The sequence below is a fragment of the Microcaecilia unicolor genome, chromosome 2 (genome assembly GCF_901765095.1).
Source record: "Microcaecilia unicolor chromosome 2, aMicUni1.1, whole genome shotgun sequence".
Classification (NCBI taxonomy): Eukaryota; Metazoa; Chordata; class Amphibia; order Gymnophiona; family Siphonopidae; genus Microcaecilia; species Microcaecilia unicolor.
The window spans coordinates 608,462,636-608,488,086 of record NC_044032.1 but is presented as its reverse complement, the minus strand read 5'-3'; the positions used below and the strand labels follow the sequence as shown (position 1 = coordinate 608,488,086).

The 25,451-nt window shown below is 44.0% G+C and overlaps 1 protein-coding gene across 1 annotated transcript in view; it reads left to right on the top strand.

Moving 5' to 3' along the window:
* Window positions 1-24,692, top strand: part of TDO2 (tryptophan 2,3-dioxygenase) — a 46,887-nt gene extending 22,195 nt beyond the window's left edge. The window contains exons 6-12 of the mRNA XM_030191611.1: window positions 5,203-5,389; window positions 11,597-11,704; window positions 14,982-15,093; window positions 18,037-18,094; window positions 20,532-20,611; window positions 21,149-21,239; window positions 23,875-24,692. Of these exons, the coding sequence (XP_030047471.1) occupies window positions 5,203-5,389; window positions 11,597-11,704; window positions 14,982-15,093; window positions 18,037-18,094; window positions 20,532-20,611; window positions 21,149-21,239; window positions 23,875-24,028 (790 nt within the window). The 3' untranslated portion in view covers window positions 24,029-24,692. The remainder of the gene's footprint in view (window positions 1-5,202; window positions 5,390-11,596; window positions 11,705-14,981; window positions 15,094-18,036; window positions 18,095-20,531; window positions 20,612-21,148; window positions 21,240-23,874) is intronic.
* The last annotated feature ends 759 nt before the right edge of the window (window positions 24,693-25,451 follow it).

The window sequence follows — 25,451 nt, the reverse complement described above, 5'->3', positions numbered from 1 at the left end:
GCTCCGCTCCCACCTTCCGCCACTGGTGCCCACCCCCTCCCCCCGCTGAGCCCGCCGTCAGCTCCCGCCTCCCAGTCCCAGGTCAATGACTGTTGCAGCGACGGCCCGGCCCTGACAGACAGTTGCAGGCACGACGGCTCACCCCAGCTTTTCCCTTCCGCCTTCCCGCTCAATGTCCCGCCTCCTTCTGATGAGGTATTTCCTGTTTCCGCGAGGGCGGGTGGGAGTCATTGAGCAGGAAGGGAAAAGCAGCTGCAGCGTGGTCGGAGGTGAGCTATCGCCATCGCCTAGTGCCAGTGCGAGTGCGACTTAAAAAATAAAGAAACTTATGATTTATGCTTGTGACGGCAACTTCATCACTCAGGTAGAACAAACGATTAACCTTTCTGTAACAGAACTATGCTGCCGTGCTTTTCCCAGTAAGCCATTTTCATTTTCAGGTTAATATAATCAGTTGTAAGGAATCTATTACAGAAGATCAAAGCTTGTGCATGATGGTTTTTTAGCTTAATGTGACAAGTGCTCCATTTCCTGGAGTCTAGAAAGGGTTATATGCAATTTTATCTGTGTTTTGATGCTTCACAGTCTTCTGTTTGATGGCATACAGTTTGCTTTTATATGTTACTGTAAATTACTTCTTGAAGCACTTAGTAGAGGTAGAGCATTAGAAAGTAAATAGAATGTTGCAAAGAAATTGACTATTACACAGCAGGTGGTCTCTCAAACAAACTAGTTACCCAATATAAATAATTTACTAGGGATTCAACAGTCACACTTAAAATTTTCTAAAAATGGAGTAATCTTTTCAATGGGGTGGAGCTAGGGTGGGGCTAGGGCGGGGGCGGGGCTAGGATGGGGCCCCACCAAATTGGTCTGCACAGGGCCCCGCACTTGCTAAGACCGGCCCTGACAATTAGCATACACTAAGAGCATTTTGTGTTGAGTGTAACTAGGTGTGGCATGGGTGGAAATGGGTGTGAGACATATATTGCTGTTAATGCAAGGCAACTACTACACACTAACCAACAATTTTGCAGTTAGTGCAGGTCCACATACCCCAAAATTCTATATACGGAGCCTAGAGATACATGCATTAAATTGGGCGCATGCATAATTTACGCGGGTAAATTAATTGTATAACGCGCCAATCAGCGCTAATAATTAGGTGCTAACCAGTTATCAGCATTACTTAATTAGGAGTTAGGCACACATTAGAGTCTGTGTCTATGATGTTATGCGCACATCTGATCTGCACCTAACTTCTATTGTGCATAACTATATGGACGCATTCCCAAAATTTGCACGCATAAATATAGAATTACTTCTAAATGTAGGCATCTACATTTCACCTACAGTTCTTTTTCTTTTTAATCAAGTTATGCTATCTGTCCAATCTTTTCACTATTTGGGTCTCATTTGAGATTTGGAATTGTCTTTCGTTCATCACATTTCTTCTGTTAAGTTGGGTTTTGTTTCGCTTCGTAAGCTTTATTCTATTCGTTCTTACTCTGATTTTTCCGCTTTACACACTCTGGTACATGTTTTTATTATCTCTAAACTTGATTATTGTAATTCTATTCTTCCAGGTCTCCTCAATTCTGAATTAAAAAGGCTTAGGACGCTCCATAAGTCTGCTGCCTGTTTTCTTTGAAGAGGTGCATTCTTCATCATGTTACTCCTTTGTTTTTTCATCTTCACTGGTTGCCCTTTCCTCATCTGTCTTTTTTAAAGATTCTTTTTCTGTTTCTCAAAACTTATCACAGTGGTCTTCCTTCTTTGATTATTCCTTACACTCCTTCAAGATGTTTACATTCCTTGGATCCTCACCATTTAGTTCTTCCAGCACCCAAACTAGCTCATCTTGAATCAACAAGGCACACCGCTTTTTTTTTTTTTTCTTGGTCCTAAGATCTGGAATGATCTACCCCCTCTATCTGTTCTGAACTTATCCCATTATTTTTTTGTTGCTTTTGGAATATCTCAGTGGTGATTTTTTTTCCTGATTAGGGTTTCAATTGTTTTTATTTAATTGTAAGTGATGAGTACTCTTGGTTTGTATGTTTTCTTTCCTATCAGAATGGAATTCTATTTTCTGTGTGTTTTTAACTTGTATTATTTCATTTCTTTTTTTTTTTGTAAACCACTCTGACCTGTCTGTTCAGAAAGGGCGGTATAACAAATTTTAATAAACATTTAGGCATGGTTATGTGCTACGTGCGATTCTATAAAGGATGAACACCCCTTATAGAATCGCAATAAGTGCGGGGATTTTTTGGCACCATTTATAGAATTTACCCCTTTCTGCCTTCTAAATAGGAGGTGCTAAGTGCATCTGCTCTAATGCGACCAGGGTATCACATACTAATGGTCATTTTAACACACAACCTTTGTTAATTTAGCTCTTACCACACTTTAATTTCTTGTGTTAAAGCACAGAAACTGCAACATTTAATCCACTTCAGTAAAAGGATCCCTTAGGGTAGTAATACCGCACCCTCACGTCTTCCAGGAAAATTCAATCAAATGCCACAACAGTTTCATGGGTATAATAGTGATTTTTGTAGAAACTATCATACATTTAAAGGGCTAATCTCATTTCTTTATGAATGGTGGACCATCATAATCTAAAATATGAAGGTAAGAGCATAATCACCTTAAAAGCAGGGGTGAATGCTGCAGTAAAAAGGGCCTTCCGGTAATGGCATTGGCCGTTTTTGCCGCAATCCACAGCTGTTTTTACCATTGGATAAAAAATCTGACAAAAAACACGGCCATGTAGTAAGCTTGCACTTACCCCTTGGCCATGCGGGGGTAGAGGAGGCGCACTTACTGCCACCCATTGAAGTGGCGGTAAGGGCTCCCATGCTACCCCAGTGGTAACCGGTGGCGCTTATTGCCGGGTAACCCCCTGTGGTATATATATTTTTAAAAATCCAGCAGCACCAGAAATGGCACATGCTAGAAGTGGAACAACCACCGGCGGCAACCCTTTAGTAAAAGGGTCCCCTAAGTAAGGTATTCACTTGAATTCTGTTTTTATTAAAACTGGAACCTGTTGATTGCTGAGGAGCTGGATTAGATAGATTTGGGATAGCATCAAAATTGGCCGCTTGCAAGGGGGGACCACCTGCTACTACAGGTATTCACCACTGCAATTGCAAAAGTATAAAAAAATGAAAAGTATTAATTTTCTTTCTCCCTGGGCTGGCTGCTGCCATGGGGTGTGGGGAGAATCATAGCAGCAGTCAAGCATCAAGATTCCTGGAAGTGATTTTGTCATCCTGCTGTTGCCAGGATAATCGGGTTGGAATTGAAAAGCACGTGGCAGGCAGTACTGAGCAGAGCTACAATGGCGCTTAATGAGGGCAGACTTGACTGGAAGCATGGAGGATGGTCTAGTCCTGGGATGCAACAAACAAAAGAAATATACTCCCCTCACAGGATTGCAAATAGACTGACCCAAAAACATTAGACTCTGAAAGCACTATTTATAACATATAAAAATTGTAACAGACCTGCCTCGCCAAGTGCCATGTTCCTACATAAGTACATAAGTAATGCCACACTGGGAAAAGACCAAGGGTCCATCGAGCCCAGCATCCTGTCCACAACAGTGGCCAATCCATGCCACAGGCACCTGGCAAGCTTCCCAAAACGTACATTCTATACATGTTATTCCTGGAATTGTGGATTTTTCCCAAGTCCATTTAGTAGTGGTTTATGGACTTGTCCTTTAGGAAACCGTCTAACCCCTTTATAAACTCTGCCAAGCTAACCGCTTGGTTCAGGAATTATCAAGAGGAACATGCCATTTAAATGTTGGGCCTCTGGAATGGACAAATAAGAAATATTATAAGACTAGGAAAACAGGCCCGTTTCAGGAGCAAATGAAACGGGCGCTAGCAAGGTTTTCCTCCCCAACCCCCCCCTTCTCCCTCCCTCCCTACTGACCCCTTCGTTGCCCCCTTCTCCCTCCCTACCTACTTACCTACGGACCCCTTCATCATTCTGATGGCATTGCTCCACATTCCGCACCTGCCTCTTGGACGCACCGAACGCCATTGCTCCGCCCTCGACGTCATGACGTTTGACGCGAGGGCGGGGCCCCTAGCCTGGGCGATTTCGGTGGCTTCACCACCATGGTCTTACGAACCGTTCTGGAAGGAAGTGACGGTGACGTCACTGTCCTCAGAACGTTGAGGGTGAGTTTTATTATATAGGATATGGTTTTTGATTTTTGGCTACTTTCAATGTATGTTGAACTAACATGGATTTCTTTATGTTGTGATAGTGAATTACACGTTTGGTGACAGTATAAACTCAGCTGCACACTGTACTGGCATTTAAAGGGGATGGGATGGGATATGAGATATTGCCTTTCTGTGGTTACAATCAAAGTGGCTTGCATATTGCATACAGTTACTTTTGTACCTGGGGTTAAGTGGAGGGTTAAGTGACAGAGTCACAAGGGCTGCAGTGAGGATCAAATCTAGTTCCCCTGTTTCTCAGGCCACTTCACTATCCATTAAGCTACTCCTTCACAGGCAGTTGCCCTATGATTACATTTATTTTGTATTTATTTATTTTTGTTACATTTGTACCCCGTGCTTTCCCACTCATGGCAGGCTCAATGCGAATTACATGGGGCAATGGAGGGTTAAGAGTCACAAGGAGCTGCCTGTGCCTGAAGTGGGAATCGAACTCAGTTCCTCAGTTCCCCAGGACCAAAGTCCACCACCCTAACCACTAGGCCACTCCTCCACTCAGAAATTGATTTTTAGTTTATGCTGCTACTCTTGTTTATAGACTACATTGATGGCTTAATCTTTCTATATGATGGCTCTCCCTGTTTTTCAATTAATTTGATTAATAATTTCTAAAGAAATTGTAATCTTTCACTTATAGTTTTTACACGTTTTAAATAGTGCTTTGGTGCTATTTCCAGGATCTATTTCTGGGATGGGCAGGGAGAGATGAAACACAAGAAAGAGGAGGAAGAAGAGGATGAAGGGGGGGTGGGAGGGGGGAAGCATCTTGATTTCTCTGCCTGGGTGTCTGTTCACTCCTAGCTACGTCACTGCCACAAGTGTACATTTCTAGATAAGAATGTAGGATTTGCACTCCCATGGTGGAAAAAAAAAAGGTGCATCAGCGTAATAAGTCTTTCACTGAAGTATCATTTGCACTTCTTCCTTGGCAAAGAGAATATCTGAGCCCAGCTTCAGGTTTCCAGAGCTTGCAGTTTCGCCTTTTGGAGAATAAGATCGGAGTTCCAGAGAATCTAAGAGTTCCATATAACAGGAGGCATTACCGTGACACTTTCCAAGGGAAAGACAATGAGTTATTGCTGCAGTCTGAACATGAGCCAACACTTCTTCAGCTTGTGGAGGTACTACGTATGCTCAATTGTTTCATTGTTAAATCTTTTTTTTTTTCATTTTCAAATACAAAAATGAAAAGGCAGAACTCTAACACGGTGCAAATATTTATTCTAGAGAACATACATTTTTACCTTGTCAGCATGTTCACGGGAGCCAATTGTGGATTCTCTCCTTTGGCAACAGCATTAAGTATGCCTTGGATATCTGAGAAGAACAAATAATTATAATGAAATATCTTGTAAATAGAAATCAAAAGAGAAAACAGGTTTAGAACAACAACACAAAAATCAATGGTGCCAAGTTTCCAAGTTTATTTTGATTTTGATGTATCACCAGCAAAGCCAGAAAAAAAACTAGTTAGAGGTATGTTCAATTATAAATGACTTAACTATTGTACCAAGCAAATGCAGGGAACTTATATTGCTCCTTTCTGAAGAACGTGGAGTGGAGGAGTGGCCTAGTGGTTAGGGTGGTGGACTTTGGTCCTGGGGAGCTAAGGAACTGAGTTCAATTCCCACTTCAGACACAGGCAGCTCCCTGTGACTTTGGGCAAGTCACTTAACCCTCCATTGCCCCAGGTACAAGTAAGTACCTGTATACAATATGTAAGCCACATTGAGCCTGCCATGAGTGGGAAAGCACAGGGTACAAATGTAACAAAAAAAAACCCATTTACATATCTTCTACACAAGAACAGGAAAGTATAACATAAATAATTAAGCTAAAAAGAATATATTTAATAGACTGATCAGTTTATTTCACTGATTAAAGATTAATGTCTTTCTTTCTTTCTGCTAATGACATTACATGCTTTTATTTGTTCTATTTGGGGTCCCTTTACTAAAGGACTTTCTGCACCTTAACTGCAAAGCTAAGGCGAATGCTAAGGGTATTCCCTGCATCTACCCTGCATTTACTGTACAGGGCAGACACGTAAGGCCAAGCGCTGCGTAACCCTGGCAGCGCTATAGAAATGCTAAGTAGTAGTAGTATGTATGACGCCTGAAAAAGCCACACGGTAAGAAAATACGCCTAGGCGTATTCTCTGAAGTATGCCTAAATTTTATAGACAAGGCTTAAATTTGCATGCAGTATATAGAACATGCCGAGTGCCTCTCCACACGACCAAATTTGACTGTAACCATTTAGGCCATGTTTTACTTGGCATAAATCCTGATGCCTAAATTATCCTGTACATTCTATAATAATGCGCATAGATTTTAGAAACGCTTACTCACCGCCCATGGCCTTGCCCCCTTTTCAACTACTGGACTTCGAATTTAGACGCACCATGTTACAGAATATGCTTAGGGCCCTGTTTACTAAGGTGAGCTAGTGTTTTTAGCACACGCTAATGCTAGAGACACCCATAGGAATATATGGGTGTCTCTAGCATTAGTGTGTGCTAATTTTTAGCATGCACTAAAAACATTAGCGCACCTACAACGCGGCTTAGTAAACAGGGCCCTTAGTGAGCTGTGCACGTAAACTTTAATTAATGCCAATTTAGTGCTGATAATTGCTTGTTAACATCTATTTAAACAGCACTAATTAACTAGTTAAACAATTAAGGTACGTACATTGTTACAGAATACGCTTCAATTTCTGCACGGATTTTTAGGCGCCATATATAGAATCCGGGGGTTAGGGTGGAATTCAGTAAACGATAAACAAAATTAGGCACCAAGAAGATTTGCGCTAAACTAGTATTCCGCAAAGGGTGTTCTATGCGGCACAATCTTTATAGAATACTAGTAAAACAGGCCCGTTTCTGACACAAATGAAACGGGCGCTAGCAAGGTTTTCCTCGGAGTGTGTATGTTTGAGAGAGAGAGAGAGAGAGTGAGTGTGTGTGGGTTAGAGAGAAAGTGTATGTGAGAGATGAAGTGTGTGTGTGTGAGTGAGTGAGAGAATGAGTGAGAGACAGAGTGTGTGTGTGTGTGTTTGTGTCAGAGAGAGAGAGTGTGTGAGACAGTGTATGTGTGTGTGAGAGTGAGTGTGTGTGAGAGAGAGAGTGTGAGAGAGAGATAGAGTGTGTGAGAGAGAGTGTATGTGAGAGACAGAGAGTGAGTGTGTGTGTGTGTGTGGGGGGGGGGGGCTCTGAGTTCCATGACCCCCTCCTTCCTTCCCTCCCTCTCCTCCCCTTCGAGTTCCAGGCCCCCCTTCTGTCCGAGGTGCAGGCCCCCTCCCTCCCTCCCTCTTCCTCCCTCTCCTCTCCTCCTTCCCTCTCTCTCCTCCCCTCCGAGTTCTTGGCCCCCCCTTCCCTCTGAGTTCCATGCCCCCCTCCCTCTCCTCCCCAGCGTGTTCCATGCCCCCCTTTCCTCGGAGTGTGTATGTTTGAGAGAGAGTGTGTGGGTGAAAGATGGCGTGTGTATGTGACAGAGAATGAGTGAGAAAGAGAGAGACAGACAGACAGACAGAGTGTGTGTGTGTGTGTGTTTGTGTCAGAGAGAGAGAGAGAGAGAGTGAGAGACAGAGTGTGTGTGTGAGTTTGTGTGTGAGAGAGAATAGTAGTAGTAGTAGTAGTAGAGAGAGAGTGTGTGAGAGAGAGTGTATGTGAGGGACAGAGAGTGAGTGTGTATGTGTGAGAAAGTGAAGCCTTGAAGCATTCGTGCGCTCTGTAAGGCTCCATCTCCTCAATTGACGACAAGTAGTTCTGGAATGTTCAGAATGTTGGAGTTGCGTTTTATTATATAGGATTAGCTGAGCATGGATCTGACGCCTAACTTTGGATGCAAGCACTTACTCCTGCCAAAAGTTGGTGTAAATTCTGGCACCCAATGAATGGTGATTAAGCACGTAAAAGACATTATTCTATAACATCGTGCCATATCCCTGGAATGCTCTTGACCCGCCCATAACCACACCCCCTTTAGAGCTGCATGCTATGAAATTTAGGCATGGATGTTATAGAATAGGGCACAGAGCAAACCCACGTGTAACTCCCAATTACTGCCACTTAATTATTTGTTAACACCAATAATTGATGGTTAGCACCTAGTTGGCCAATGAGTTTATGTGTGGATCTGGGATGTGCACCCAAACTTGCATGACCAACTTTGGGCAACCTTTACCCAATTCCCCCCTTACTGCACAGGCATTGTTTTATACAGTATGTATTACAAGATGGCACAAGTGCATGTATGATATTCATCAATGGCGCTGCCCAATAGTAAAAGAATAAAATGATAGCCTGCAGCTGTAAAACCCTCAACCTCCCTCCTGAACAGCAACAACCCCTGATCACACACCACCATCCTGATTGGCTTTATATTTCAGATTTACTCCTAGTTGTAGTCCCATGAGACTACTGCTGGGGGTCAGATCTGCCATTTTGAACCCAAGACTTGCCCAGGGCAGGAGTGGATGGGGACACAACCTGGGTAAAGGTTGGGAGAGTTGGGAGGCCAGGGGGTTCAGGATGTGCATTCGGATGTGGCTGTTCTCTACATGAGTGGGGCTTTCTTATGGGGAAAGGGCTTAGCAAGGAGGGTCTTGTAATGGGAGATTGTAGGTCAAGGAGGTTCGGATGGGGAGGAGGTGGGATCTTAGGGGGAGGAGTTGTGAGCAGAGGGGGTATTGATCAGGGGCCCTGATCAAGATGGGGGATGCGCCTGATCAAAGGGTGCACGATTGGGATGGGGAGGTGATCAGAGAATGTCAGGAGTGATTCTTCCCAGGGACATGACTACACTATCAGCAGGCATGACAGGTAATGTGCAGCACTGACCCATGCGCTAGCTCTCACAGCTGCTGATCATGCTCTGTTTCCATCCATTGCAAACCCAGGAACTGCCCCCACCCATCATAAGCAGCTAGCATGTCTTTTTTTTTTTAAATGATACTGCTGGTTTTAATGCACAGTAACCCTTAATACAGGTCTGCATTAATGGCTACTGTGCGGTAAAATCCATCTTAGTTACGTAACACAACTCAGTAAAAGGCCGCCTAATAGTTTTTATTCTTAGAATCTTCTAAAGTAGTGGACTTCAGTCTGGTCTTGGCATGTCAGGATACATAAATTTGCATATAATTGAGGTGGTACATGCAAATTTATCTCAAGCATATTCATTATGGATATTCTAAATATAAGACTGGCTAGGGTACAGAGGGTCCCAGCTGACAACCAGTGTTTGGATGATGACCATCACAACAGGTGGGATGTGAATTTAAGTGTGCATTTGCTTCCTTAGGCGTCCTTTACTAAGGCATGCTAATGGATTTAGAGTGCACTAAGAATTAGTATGTGCTAAATGCAGCACAATCCATTGTATTCCTACGGGCTACATGGCAGTTAATGTACACTAATTCATTAGCATACACTAAATCCATTAACACGATTTAGTAAAAGGACCCATTAGTGTACCTTAAAAACTTGTGTGTGTGCTAAATCAGTTCAATACATATTACCCTATGAAATTATGCTTATTAAAGTGATCAGCACATCTTTAAAAGTTCTAAGGTACAATAACAATATTTTATTAAATAATTGTGTAAAACAAACTAGAGAAAAGTCTAAAAACTGAAAGAAAAGTCTAAATAAACTGAAAACAAGCCAAAGGTTTTTGATCTCTGGATATCTCTATAATGCAGTGTGTATTACTTAATCCAAAGAATGTGAAGAAATAGGGCTAGCTTTAGTAATTGTGGGGCCCTGCAAGGCCCAGTTTAGTGGGCTTGGCTCCCCCTTGCCATGACTTAAGACAAAGAAGGATGCTATATTGTTGAACATGTTAGATGTTAAAGATAAGAATTAATTCACATAGCCAGAAGATCAGGTGCCACAAAGCAAACCAAAGGAATAACTATGTGGTAAAATGAAAGTTTACAACATCCCAGGAACCTTGACTTGTGAAGATAAAATGTAATAAGGACTTACAGATCTGGTCTTTCTAATCCATAATGAGGCATAAGATTCTATTTTCTGTCAGTTATTACCAGTGGTGTAGCCACAGGTGGGCCTGGGTGGGCCAGGGCCCACCCACTTAGGGCTCAAGCCCACCCAACAGTAACACTCATTTAGCAGTAGCTGGTGGGGATTTCTAGCTCCAGCAGCTGAAGTCTTTCCCCTGATGGTAACAAAAACGCTACTGTCCATGATACCGGCACCTGCACATTCTCAGTTTTCAGCACATGCCTGCTGCAGAGTGCTAAGGTGGAAAGAAGCGTTTTCATGCCAGCCGAGATATTTTTTGGGTGGTGGTGAGGGGATAACACTTGGGGCCCACCCAAAATCTGTTGTCTGGCTACGCCCCTGGTTATTACCCATTAGCCTCCTCCTCTTGCCCTTCCTGCCAGTGGCATAGCCAGACTTTTGGATGAGCACACAGTTAAGTTGGGCGAACCTTCCAAAACTAATCTCCTCCCCCTTTCTCCTGCATCCATCTCCCTCTCTTCATGCCCACAACCCGGCAACTCTCCCCCCCCCCAACGTATCTCAGCTCCTCCACTGGCGGCAGCAGCAATGCACATCTCTTGTCTGTGCTGGCCCACAGGCTTTCCTCTGTCACATCCCACTGACATCACTTCCTGTTTCCTCTCTGGAGGGACGTGGCAGAGGGAAGCCTGCAGGGCCAGCGCAGGCAGCGGAAGTGCGTTGCTACCACCACCTGCGAAGGTAATGAGGTACACCGGGAAGGGGGAAGTTTAGAGAGAGGTGGGGGAGTTGCCAGGTCATAGGTGGGTGGGGCAAATACCAGATCCAAATGTAGAAAATAGTGAGAGAAGGGAGCAAGAAGGCCACTGTGAACTGTATTGGGGGGGCCAGACAGAGTGAGCCTCAGCCAAGAATGATTGGGCTCACACACTTTCCTCTTCGGCCTATCACTGGAATGCTTTTGTTAATTCTGTCATGACACGAGGATGCGAGTTTTTGCTCCAGAAAGTCAGTTGAGAAATATTCTAAGATAGTCCATTAAAATATTATCACCTTATGGATATCTATTTTTCATTTACTAATTTTTATTTCTGTGTGTTAAGCAAGATATTCAAAATTAGATTCATAGATAATAATAAAGGATAAGTGAGACATGAAATCATTCAAGCAAGATAGAATTATAAACTTGTAATAAATCTCTCCAGTGTTCAGACCCCTTTAGCAGTACTTTTCATTTATAAAAGAATAGAAATTATGCAGAACTGAAAAAGTCATAAATAGGAGAAAAGCAAAATAGTTTTGTCAAAAAGCTCCCATCAAACCATTTGTTACTTTTTAGGCTTGGCTGGAAAGAACGCCTGGACTGGAAAAAGAAGGCTTTAATTTCTGGGGAAAACTGCAAGTAAACATTTTTAAAGGACTGGAAGAGGAAGCTGACATTCTTAGAGTATGTAGTAACTATTCTATCAACTACAGTAATAAAAAAAACATTGTTACCATGAGCATATTACAGGATCCTCTTGTAGAATTGTATTACTTCTAGTTATCTTTCAAGCAGTGATGCATCTAGTATATTTGACACTCAGGGCAGATAATTTTTTTAACACCCCATCCTCTATATGAAAAAATTATTTTTAGTAATACTACTTTATCCTAAATCAAAAAAACAAAAACAAAAAAACCCCCAAAAAACAAAAATCTTTTATTTACCTTTGTTGTCTCTGGTTTCTGCTTTCCTCATCTTCTCTCCACTCTCTCCCTTCTATCCAGTGTCTGCCTTCTCTCTCTGCCCTTTCCATCCAGCGTCTGCCTTCTCTCTGTGCCCCTTCCATCCAGTATCTGCCATCTTTCTCTGCCCTTTCCATCCAGTATCTGCCCCTTCTTCCCTCTTGCCCCCTCTGCCCCTTCCAGCCCTCTCTGCACCTTCTACCTAGTGTCTGCTCTCTCTACCCCTTCCATCCAGCATCTTCCATATTTCTCTGCCCCTTCCATCTGTCTGCCCTCTATTTCTGCCCCTACCGTCTAGCATTTGCCCTCTCTTGCTGCCCCTTTCATCCAGTATCTGCATTTTTCTCTGCCCTTTCCATCTAGCATCTGCCCCTTCTTCCCTCTTGCCCCCTCTGCCCCTTCCATCCAGCATCTGCCCTCTCTGCCCCTTCAGCCCTCTCTGCACCTTCTATCTAGCGTCTGCCCTCTCTACCCCTTCCATCCAGCATCTTCCATATTTCTCTGCCCCTTCCATCCAGCATCTGCCCTCTATTTCTGCCCCTACCATCCAGCATTTGCCCTATCTTGCTGCCCCTTCCATCCAGCATGTTATCTCTTTCTGTCCCTTCCATCCAGCATCTGCCATCTTTCTCTGTCTCTTCCATCCAGCATCTGTCATCTTTCTCTGCCCCTTCCATCCAGCATCTGCCCTCTCTTTCTAATCCTTCCATCCAGCGTCTGCCATCTTCCTGTGCTTCTTCTGCCCTCTCTGCCCATTTCAGCCAGTGTGCCCTCTCTCCTTTTTTTCATGATCCATCCCCCTCCCCCCAATTTCATGCTTGCTGCTCCTGCTTCAAACTAGCAGCAGCAATACAAGTTAAAAAACAAGCATATAAATATCAAGATCGCGGGGCCTAATTACCTACCTGTGGCTGCCAGCTCTGCTCCAGAACTGAAAGTGATGTCAAGGGAGGAGGGGGAGGGGAATCGGCAGCCAATGGTAGTGCAGGCCTTGTGATCCTGACCTATTTTAGAGGCAGATGCAGCAACCAAACGTAAAAAAATCTAAATCGTTAAAGTCCCTAACGATTTTAAAATAACGAAAAATGCACCAAAAAAAAAAGTCACACATGCTGGAATCGGTATTGAAACGTACAATGTATCAAAGAATCACAATACACATCGTTAATCGGCCCCCAAATCATGCGCAGAGCAGCCAAGCGTTATGTTAGCTGCTCTGCGCATGCCACAAACAGTCAAATCACAAGCACATGGCAAATTGAATTGACACATAAAAAAATAAAACTAAAAAAGGATCGGGAGGGGGCAAGGGCGCTCATCAGGAGCGTCCTGTACGGACGGCCTTGCCCCCCCCCCCCCCCCGCCGCTGCTCCCCACTTTCCGCCGCTCCCCCCACCCCGAAAAAGCAAAATTGTAGCAGCCCCTGCCCCCCTCCCTTCCTCACTACTCTCAGCTCCGCCTCCCGACATCCTCCGTCTGTGCCCCGCCCCCTTTGGGGGTCGTCGCCGCCATTCCCCTTCTCCATCGGGCCCCCCTCCCTCTTACCGGGCCCGTGCAGCGCCTCTCTCCTCTGTCCGAAGGCGCTGCACGGGCAAGAAGAACGCTGAATCAGCTGATGCCTGCCTTCGCGATAGAGCGTCTTTCTCCTCCTGGGCCCGCCCCTGTCTGACGTCAGTAACACTGACGTCAGACAGGGGCGGGCGCAGCAGGAGAAAGACGCGCCATCGCGAAGGCAGGCATCAGCTGATTCAGCGTTCTTCTTGCCCGTGCAGCGCCTTCGGACAGAGGAGAGAGGCGCTGCACGGGCCCGGTAAGAGGGAGGGGGGCCCGATGGAGAAGGGGAATGGCGGCGACGACCCCCAAAGGGGGCGGGGCACAGACGGAGGATGTCGGGAGGCGGAGCTGAGAGTAGTGAGGAAGGGAGGGGGGCAGGGGCTGCTACAATTTTGCTTTTTCGGGGTGGGGGGAGCGGCGGAAAGTGGGGAGCAGCGGCGGGGGGGGGGGGGGGCAAGGCCGTCCGTACAGGACGCTCCTGATGAGCGCCCTTGCCCCCTCCCGATCCTTTTTTTAGTTTTATTTTTTTATGTGTTTTCTGAGGTCCTTTGGACCAATCACAGCGCTTTTAGCTCTGCTAATGCGCTGGGATTGGCTCAAAGTTTGTTTATTTTTTCACTTAACACTTTTTCCTGGCACAGAGCTGTCCTAACGAGAGGTCCAGACCTCTCGTTAGTTTTCCTGCCTTTTTCCTGCGTAAAGGCAATCGGAAAAGGTTAGTGCATGTCGTTTCAATGGGGTTTTCACACTAATTGCTCATCTCCATTCCGTTTTCGTTAGCTGCTACTGTCGTCGGAAAATAGGCTTAAGTGCATGGAAAGGATCGGAAATTCTTCCCCGAGGGCTCATTTAACGATGAAAAACGTTTAGTGCATCTGCCTCTTAGTTGTTTGCTGCCGCCACTAGTTTGTATGAGGAGAAACAGCAACAGCGACCCAGTGGGGTGGAGGCTGGAGGAAGGCTTTCTTGGTTGTGTGAGCTGGAGAGGTGAGCGACTGGTGGGAGACAATGCAGCAGTGGCGGTTTTGGTGTTTTGGTGGGGGTGGAGGAAGGTGTGGGCCATGAACTGGGGAATAGAAGGAGGGACCGGAGCAACCCTTTTTGATCTGCACCCGGGCAGGCCGCCCCCACCTCCCCACTCTTGGCACACCACTGCTTTCAAGCATGTTGTAGAAATGTTACGCTATGTAAAGCAGCCCTCTATGGGATAATCTTGTAAAGCCATTTTCCGCATAACAAAGCAATCTGTGAATTTATTGCAATCTTGGAGAGTCAGGCACTGGCATCTAATCTTTGTCCTTGCACTTTTTTCTATTTGATATTTGAAGGCTTTTTACATGTGCTCTCCACACTTTCCTATTCATCCTTGCATCTGACAAAAAATATGATGGAATGAAAAAGCTGTTAACTTAAATATTTCTTCTTCTTATTATTATTCAAAGGCAAAAGAGGAGTCTGAGGACAAGAAGGAACAATTAGCTGAACTCCAAAAGCAAAAAGAGGTGTTTATACTATTATTTGATGAGAAACGCCATGAACATCTTCTTAGTAAAGGTCAGTTTCCTTATAACGTAAAAGTATTAGAAAGACTAAAGGGTCCCTGGTGAGATAAAAGACCACTTGCTCACTCGCCTCAGACCTATACAGACCTGAGCAATCACTCAAGGAAGCCAGAAAAAAACAAAACCCCCCAGAATCCCCCCCCCAGACCACCAATGATGCTGAAGTAGCCCTTAGAGGGGTCAAGATTACCTTTAAGGTGGGGAAATAGAGGTGGGGAGTGGGAGGAGGATTGAGGGAACCTGATCTTGTGACAGCGAGAGCGGGGCTTGAGTTGGGGAAGCCCACAAACTGGGGGAGGAGCCTTGCTCTGGTATCCTAGGAACATCAGCATGTGGCTTTGCAGCTTGATGCTTCCGCGCATACAGAATAATGCTGCTTGTGAAGTGTCTTGCAAGCAGCATTACTTATTTACCACAGGATTCAGCAACCTGTGGTACCAGGATCCCGCAATTTGTTGAATCCGGCGGAAGATGAAGGTGTGGTAAAAGATGAACTTTTACTACAACTTGATAAATTCCCGTCTAATCAATTCACAGGTTAACATATCGATTTAGCATGCTTTAAGAGGCCCTTTTAGTAAGCCTCATAAGCACCTACGTGCGCCCAACGTGCGCCGAAATGGAGCAACCGCACGGCTACCACGTGTTTCTTGCGGTAATTTAATTTTTGGTGCGTGTCCGATACGCACGGCCGAAAAATCATTGTCTGTTGCGCGTATTGGACGCGCGCCGTGGCATTTGGTGTGCGTAGGTCATTACCGCCCAGTTACTGCGTGAGACTTTACTGCTAGGTCAATGGCTGGCGGTAAGGTCTCAGACCCAAAATGGGCACGCGGCAATTTTCATTTTGCCGCACGTCCATTTTTGGCAAACATTTTGTAGGTGAGCTGAAATATAATTCTGCATGCGCCCAAAACATGCGTCTACACTACTACAGGCCATTCTTCAGCGCACCTTAGTAAAAGGACCCCTAAATTTTTAATGGCACACTGATGAACCCAATGAGTACGAACATATTCACAACCCTATTACAAAATGTATGCATGTAATCAATTAATGTATTTTGCCCTTCATTTAGAGACAATTTATGGTATGATCATGGTTTATACTACCATCTGTTTGTAAAACACAAACTATCAGGTAGTTAGAGGCCGACTGCAACTGCTTTTTTCAGTCTCGGCCAAAACTGAGACTGCAGCTGAAACTTTTCTCCTGGTTTCAGCTGAATCCAAAACCAAAAACTAAACTTTGGTTGTGTGAAAGTAAATCAATTAGGTCTACTTGGGGTTGTCAGAGCTTTCAGTTGGCAGCCCTCTGCTAAACACTGCAGACATTATACCATTCCGATGCACAATCCAGAATAAAAAAAGCCTATTGATGTCACTGAATGTGAGGACAATATGCTCTGAAAAGGTTACAAGCAAGAGTAATACATTTCTCAAATTATTTTCTAATATATACATCTTAGTTCATTGTAATATCATTGCCCTACTAACACTATAAGCTGACCAGTACTTATGCATGAAAACAATAACCACAGAGCCTAAAAATTCTTTAGAATCACCCAAATAGTATCCAAGCCAATCTATCTATATAATTCACAACCCCAACGTTCTAAATGAAGACACCACCGGAAGTTGAAGCGTTGAGATCAGCTTTCCCCACCGGAGGCTGAGGCGTCGAGATAGCCGCTTTCTCCATCAGTGTGTGCCCCGCCCTCGCGTCACTACGTGATGACGACGAGGGCGGAGCACTGACACTGGACGAAACGGAGCGCCAGCAGCAATGAAGACATAACCGCTCACTTACACTGCAGCACCGACAACACGAACAGCGCTGACAGAAGAAATCCATTTGGATGGCCATGCTCCTGCTCTCCATATGTGAGTCACCCCCCCCCCCCCCCAAAAAAAAAACAAGCTAGTGCCCATTTCATTGCTCTGAGAAACGGGCATTCTTTACTAGTATATATACATAATAAGTTAAATAATGAAAGACCATATTTTATCTCTAAGCAAAGTAGTTGCCACACACATGGGCCTCAGTTAACAAAAACAAACTAAAAGCCATCGTGCTTTTATAATGACTGACTTTGTGCCACGTTTGGAGTGATAGCTAATTCCTAAGGAGCTTATCACCCCAAATTTACAGACTTAAATTCCTGCTAAACGTTTGGATCAAAAACATTTATTTGAACTGTATTTACTATATAAACTACGCAAGATCATAATGTCATTACTTGCAATCACATTACACACATACACACACAACAAAAGAATGCAAAGAGTAGCCTTCCCTTTCACGCCCTCTCCCCCCCCCCCCCCGACTACCTAACAATTCCTGGTGATCTAGTGGCGTAGTCAGGACAGGATAATTCCCAGTCGCTCTTGCCCATGTCAGCTCTACTCTCAAAAGAGCTGCTCTGACCTCTTGTGGCAGTCTCATGAGATTGCCATTAGAGATCAAGGCAGCTATTTTGAGAGCAGAACCAGCATGGGCAGGAGCGACTTGGGATCAATCCTGCCCTGACTACACCCCTAGACTGCCAGGGTTTGTAAAATAGATCCAAAGGAGGCATCTATAGGTGAACGGGGGGGGGGGGGGGGGGGGAGCAACTTCTGGTCAGAAGGAGGCAGACAAATAGGACACAACACTCATTTTTGGTTCCCACCGAAAACACATGGTCAGTTTTGGCCAAAACCAAAACCATGGCTGTAGCCTTTTGGCCAAAACCGAAACCGGGCAGAAAAAGGATTTTGGGACAGTTTTGGCTCCATTACCAAAATCGAAATTCATTGGAAATGTAGATAAGTTCTACTTCTTTCCCATTATCATACTCTTGGAACTGTGAATGCATTTTAGAGGCAATACATTAATCAATGAACATCTACAAGGAAGTCTGTGGTTAAAATGATTCCACTTTTGTGTTTTTCAGGAGACAGACGACTGTCATACAAAGCACTGAAAGGAGCTTTAATGATCTACTTTTACAGGTAACTATTAGCTCTCATATAACTAGGGATCTACCTACTAATGGGTCCTTTTACTAAGCTGCGCTAAAAGGTGGCCTGTGCTATCTCTAGCGTGGGCTTTCCCATAATGCTAAGGCCACTTTTAGCATGGCTTTAAAATGGCTGCATTTTCCATTTTCTCCATTAATGGCCATGTTCTGATTTCTCTATTAGCGAGGGAGCACTTACCGACACCTGTTTTCTAGGTGGTAAGGGTTCCTGCGCTAATCGCATGCTAATTGGTTGGTGCATGGCAAGGTAGCTGTGCTAACCGATTAGTGTGTGTGCAAATCAGCTATGCCACCATATATAGAATCCATGGGCCAGTGTGTAATTAAACTCTGGAGTTCATTGGTAAAAAGCAGTTAGCTTAGCAGGGTTTAAAAAGAAAAGTCCATAAGCCATTGTTACAAAGGACTTTGGAAGATCCACTGCTTATTTCTAGGATAAGCAGCATAAAATGTGTTTTACTATTCTTGGATCTTGCCAGGTACTTGTGACCTGGATTAGCCACTGTTGGAAACAGGATATTGGGCTTGATGGACTATCGGTCTGTCCCAGTATGGCGATGCTTATTTACTGATTAATTTGGAACACTAGTGTAACTGCAAGTTGGGCACTAAGTGGTACTCTATAATTTTAGTATTCAACTTGCTAAGGGGGCTCTTTTACCACACTGTGGTAAAAGGTGGCCTTAGTGCATGCTTACATAGGTCATTCCCGTGAGCTAAAGCCATTTTTTCCCCGACTGGATAAAATGGCCACTTTTTCTATTTTTTGAATTAATGGCCACGTGCTAATTTTGAACACAGAGCATAATTTGGAAGTTTCTCCAAATGGCTGCTTCAAGGGCAACACAAGTTTTTGAGAGGGAAAGACTACAATTGAGCCAGATCTTGTTTGTGCCTGTTTTTACACTGATCTGGTTATTTTAGGCCTTGGAGCAGCCATTTGGTGAAACTTGGCCAAGTTGGACTCTGTTGTTGCACAGTAAAGGTGTATCTGTATTATTTTAGACTTCTGCAGTCTCACCCTTTCCTTCAGTCTGGATTTTGCAGATCACCTGCCCACTAATTTTGCCATTAGGGTATAGCCTGCAGTATGTGAGCCCCTGCCACTACCTATCTTGTAGGTGGTAAGGGCTCAATTGCTACTGGTCACATGCTAATCAGTTAGCACACTGCAGTGTAGCTATGCAAATTGATTAGCACAGAACACACCTACTATCTGTCCCCTGACCCACTGTCAGTGTGAGAAGCACGCGCTGATGCCACAATTATCGAGGGATGCCTGAGCACACCCCACAGTAAGGCATTTTAAGCTGCAGTAAGCAAGCATTAGTGCTTACCACAGCTTAGTAAAAGTACCCTTTAGTGCATAAATGCAAGGGGGTATTTACAGGGGGAGGTGCATGGACGTCTGACCTTTATGTGCATAATTTACAGAATACCATAAGTTATGCTGCATTTAGGTGTGCATATTTGTGCCCATCACGGACATGGAAAAAGTGGGCATAACTAAGTTTAGGCTCATAACTGCTGATATACTAGTTTCTATAATGGAAATTATGTGTGTAGTTGCAATTATTTAATAGACTCATAGCCCACATAAAATGGGTGCCTAAATTGTGGTGCCCACTTATAAAATTGCCCACCTTACTGTTCTCATCTGAAGTTCCTTTCTAAACTTGTCTTTAACTCAGGGGCCCTCCTATGAAACAAAACAAAAACTACAATGAAATAACTTATTTCATTGTAGTTTTTGTTTTGTTTCAAAACAAAAGCACACCCCTACTTACTATCTAACTAGGGAATTATCAAGATCTTTTACTGCACCTTAATACCATAGAATTGTGGTATTGTAGTCCTGTAGGTTGTTGAATCCTATGGTAAAAGAATAACGCTCTTTTTGACCCACCTTGCAAGCAGTGTTATCCCGGTGGTCTGGGAGAGTAAACCCCATGGGTCAACCCCCCCCAAAGGGTCTACCATTTAGATAATTGGTAGTCCAGGGGGTCTTCAGGTAGGAGCAATGCCCAGTCACTCCTGCACCAGTCTAGTGCTGTCATCAAAATGGCACCCCTAGCAGTATTAATGTGACTGCCACTAGGGGTCATGTTTTCGTACTAGGGGGAGATGCTGGAATGTGGGCAGGGGGAGGAGAGACGTCAGACACTATGTGTGGTGGTGGTGCGGGATAGTTAGCCGGGCAGTATGCCCATTAAAAAAGTCTCAGGGAGAACACGGAGGTCGTCAACTGGTGGGTCTTTGCGATCCCCGCCAGCCACAGCAAGGGTGCACTACTGCAGGGTGGGCCCCTGCCCACCCAAGCCCACTCGTAGCTATGCCACTGCCAAAGAATGACCATATCCTGAATAGTTCAGACGTGCTAAGTATCTTGTTTACCCTGTTTGTTTCAGAGAGGAACCCCGCTTTCAGGTTCCATTCCAGCTTCTTACCTCCCTTATGGATATCGATATGCTTATGACCAAGTGGAGATGTAAGTTTTATTTCCAAGCATCATTTAGCTTGGTTTCTGCCACATAAGCTATTTTTATGTTTCTTTGAATTGCTTTAACTGAAAATTTTTTCTCCCAAAACTTTCAAGTACAATGTTAGTGGTTAGGGTGGTGGACTTTGGTCCTGGGGAACTGAGTTCGATTCCCAATTCAGGCACAGGCAGCTCCTTGTGACTCTGGGCAAGTCACTTAACCCTCCATTGCCCCATGTAAGCCGCATTGAGCCTGCCATGAGTGGGAAAGCGTGGGGTACAAATGTAACAAAAAAAATAAAATGTTGGTAAAAAATAAATGCAAATAATTAAGAAGGGATTGGCGTGCTATACTTATGATTAATCAGCGCTGCGTGCATCTAGTAGCGCTATACAAATGTTAATAATAATAATAATAATAATTAAAATGATGGTGATTAGCTTGTGCAATGTTTATTATAGTTATAGTCAGAACAGTAACAAGAGGTCAGCTATGGACTGTGGAAAACACTGGCGTCACAGATATTATGGATTTTTCTTTTTTAGATAACCATGTGTGCATGGTACATAGAATGATTGGCAGTAAGGCTGGCACAGGAGGATCCTCTGGCTACCAGTATTTGCGCTCAACTGTAAGGTAAGTCTAATCAAGTTTTATTATTATACTACTGTCTTATTGGTGGCACAAATGAACTAAGAATAGCTATACTGGGTCAGACCAATGGTCCATCTAGCCCAGTATCCTGTTTCCAACAGTGGCCAATCCAGGCCACAAGTATCTGGCAAAAACCGAAACAAGCAGTGGCTGCCCCCAAACAGTAATCACCAACACCCACACTGGGAATAAAACTCATGTCTCCTGCATTTAGGGAACACCATACATTAAACACAGGGCTGGCCCTACCATTAGGTAAAGTTAAATGGTTGCCTAGAGAAGTAACCTGGAGGAGGTAGCAAAGAACAGCTACAGTCAGAGAAAACCACCCGTAGACCCTCCCCAGGCCTATCTTAGGAAGGCCTGGAGGTCTAGTGGTGTCTTTGGGAGCAAGAATAAACCCCAGTGTTGCAGGAGGTCTAGGCAGCCATTTTGCAACTGAAACCAGCCCAGGCAGAAGACTATTTCAGAAAGCTGCTATTTATATGTGGAGATCCAAGCCACACAGAAATTTTATGGGGGTTTGGTTTGGGTGTGCCTTGGGCAGGTAAAAAATGCTACACATGCATTCCCCATTTTACAAAGGGATCAAGGCGTTGGGGCTTGCTTTAAGGAAGGAGGGACTTTCATGGGTGGGGGTTATGGCTTGCAGCAGAGGGTTTAGAGGCTTGCTTCCAGGGGCATGGGAGTGGTGAAACTTTCCTTTATGATGTTCCCTAGGTGCATCAGGCTGCGTGACAGCAGCCTAGTCCTCCTACAAAAGAAAGATAAGGTCAAAGCCAGCGTTATCTTTCCATGAATGACACAGCTAGTGAGGTTAAGTGGAAGCTGGATTATTCATTTCACATGACATTGAGCTGTTTTCCATGCAACTGCATAAACTCCTCTTAATATTATTTAACCTGCACTGTGCTAATATAATGTGCAAGGGGAAATAACACAATTTTGCACAAGATGTATTACTTGGCAAAACATATGCATTAGCCCCTGGACTCTATATGTCAGTGCTGAAATTTGTGCGCAGATCATAGATCTGCATGCAAATTAATGAGCTATTAAGCCAATTAAATGAATACTCAGGTCTCAACAATCAATTATTGATGTTAACTGGGCCCCATTATAATTTGTGCATGCATCTAGATGTGTGCTATTCTATATGGTATGGCAACTACCTGCTCTTGCATCCAACTCACTAGGAGGCGTGGCCAAAGGAGAGGCATGGGCATGTTAGGGATGTAAGAAAAAACTTGCACACGGAATAGATCCATTTCTACGGCAACGTCCAAAGTTGAGCACAAGCATTTACACAGGATTCAGCTGGCTAGCTGGCTTAAATTCCGGCACTCAACTTTTGATGCGGAAATGAGATCTAAGTGCTATTCTATAAACAGTACTCAACCAGGAGCTGATATCTTTTGGTGCCGATATTTTAGAGCCATTTAGAGAATCCCTTCTTATGCCCATAGGGTGAAATAAGTGGGTGCCCTCCTTTTAGGTGTCCTTATGCTGCATAGTCAGCACGTGAGTGCTCAGATTCAGTTATAGAATACTAATGTCAATTCGATATCAGGGTTTCTAAACTGTTACACTAGCCATAGACCTGGCATAACTACAGGCACATAAATGTGGCAATTTATATGGCAAGGGTATGTATAACAACATGCTGTGGCATATTAAGTGGCAGTATTACCCTTGCCCCTCCCATGCTCTGTCCATATTAACACCACCCTTTCAATAATGTGCATTTAGCTGTTTTGCTGCCACTTCAGGCATGTACACAACCCAAAAGTGCAGGTATTCTGTACATTCACACATACAACTGGTGCTTAAGTGTGGATGCCCAGCTATAGAATTGTCCCTGCAGTAACTACCCCTCAAAGTGTCAAAACTTACAAAGACTGGAGACGTTGGCCTTGATTTAAACAGCACCATCTCAGTTAACTCTGATTTGCATATTCCTTTCTTTTAATGTAAGTTATAGAGTTGACAAATACTATGGAATGCCCTGTACGTAACAGCAATCTGTGGGCGGCTCCTTAAAAAGCACTGGAAAATGTTATAGGTACCTCCAGACATTTACATATTGCTCTAAGCATTTGCAGTTTGTTTTAAAGGCTTGCATTACCTATGCCCTCCCTTATATGGTAGGGAAGCCCTGCGCCGCTGCCATTTTATAGGTGGCGCTGGAAGGAGGGAGTGCTCCCCATGTCACAGTCCGGGGGGCAGGAGCTTGGGGGACACTAGGCCACCAGGCCTTGCCTTTGGGAGGTCCAGGGGGGTTCTACAGCCCTCCAGCTGAATGACAGGTCCATGCTTTTGCCAGCCCAATGCAGGATGATTGTGCCTAAGCGCGTGCCCAGGCACAATACTCCCGCACTTACCCCTGATGATATACGCTAATAATGCACCTACATTTGCACGTTAGTAGTGTTGATCATTGGGGAGCTAATGGCCTGCAGTGTTCTGGCACAAATTTTTAAGGCGTTGTATCTGAACAGCGTGGAGAATTGATCATCAGGGCCTCAGTGCTTTTTAAAAAAAAACCTCCACCATTATCTTCAGCCTCTGACTACAACAAACCACTTACATTGTACTTTTTTTTCTTTGTCTCTTACAGTGACAGGTATAAGGTGTTTGTGGACTTGTTCAACCTCTCAACGTTTTTGGTCCCAAGGCACTGGATACCAAAACTAAACCCAAGTATTCACAAATTCCTTTACATGGCTGAATATTGTGACAGCTCATATTTCAGCAGCGATGATTCAGACTAAGTTAACAGACATCTACATCCTTCTTGAATACCCTTAGAAGAATATGATAAACTCTTGTGCAGTCATTCAGGGGGTCCTTTTACTAAGTTGCAGTAAAATACGGCCTTAGCGTGCCCTTACATCAGTTTTTCCTGAGTACTAAGGCCATTTTTACCACAGCTGGAAAATGGCCAGTTTTCCATTCTCCCAATTAATGTCCATGTGCTGTTGCTACAAGTGCGTGGCATTCACCCATTTTTTAGGCGGTAAGGGCTCACACAGTAATCCTATACTAATCAGCACCTGCTAACGTGGTTCTTTTGTACTATAAAAGCCCACTCTCTGCCCCCCCAGACACATACCCTCCAAGAAAAATTCAGTATTTCTTTTTAATGTGTGATTTGCGCAGGCACATAGGGATTTTACCGCAGGATGTCTCAGTGAGTTCCATGGTATGCCCTTTTAAGTTACGGTAAACACACACTAGAGCTTACTAAAAGAACCCCTAAGTGTTCTACATAAATGTATCTGGTTATAAAAGGGACATCAATATTACATCAGTGTAAGTTCAAAATCATTTATACATCTTTGGCTGGAAAATAATTAAATTAAGGCAGCATAACAAAAATATATGTATTTTTTTTTTAAATTTTGTTTGCCATTAAACAACTCAAAATATATTAAAGTAATTGTGAAGGCATTTTGTTTACTAGGATTTAAATTTGGAAAAATTAGGGGCCCTTTCACTAAGGTGCGGGAAGGATAACACACAGGTAGTGCACCAAATCGGAACTACCGCTGGGCTAGCGCGTGCACCCGGCAGTAATTCTGAGTTTGGCGTGTGCCAAATCCCACGGTAGAAAATAATTTTCTATTTTCTACTGCGGGGGCCATTGTCGGCGGTAATCAGCAGTTGGCACGCACTACATGGTTATCGTGCAGGTAGCATGTGAGACCTTACCGTTAGGCCAATGGGTAGTGGTAAGGGATCAGGCCGCAAATAGGCGCATGCTAGTTTTAATTTCAGCACGCGCCCATTTCCCAGCCCATTTAAAAAAGCCCTTTTCCCCAACCGCGGTTAAAAAAAATGGCCTAGCGGGCGCCCAAAATACGCGCCCACACTACCGCAAGTCACTTTTTACCGTGGCTTATTAAAAGGACCCCTTAGGATTTAAATGCTATGTAAAGGAGTAGAATATCTTCCAAAATGGTTTTGTAAAATGCAGCAAAATGTAAATAAGATGTATAACTAATTCAGAATCTAGGAAACTGTTTTGATTTTCATTACAGTAATATTTATTGTGTGGCAATGTATTTATAATACACAAACAGAAAACATATTTTACCACTAAGTAAAATGATATGAAGCAAATTAAAGCCTTTATTTCTTATTATTGTTTCCTGTGTTCATCACTGCTACATGTGTGTTGATTGGTGAGCATAA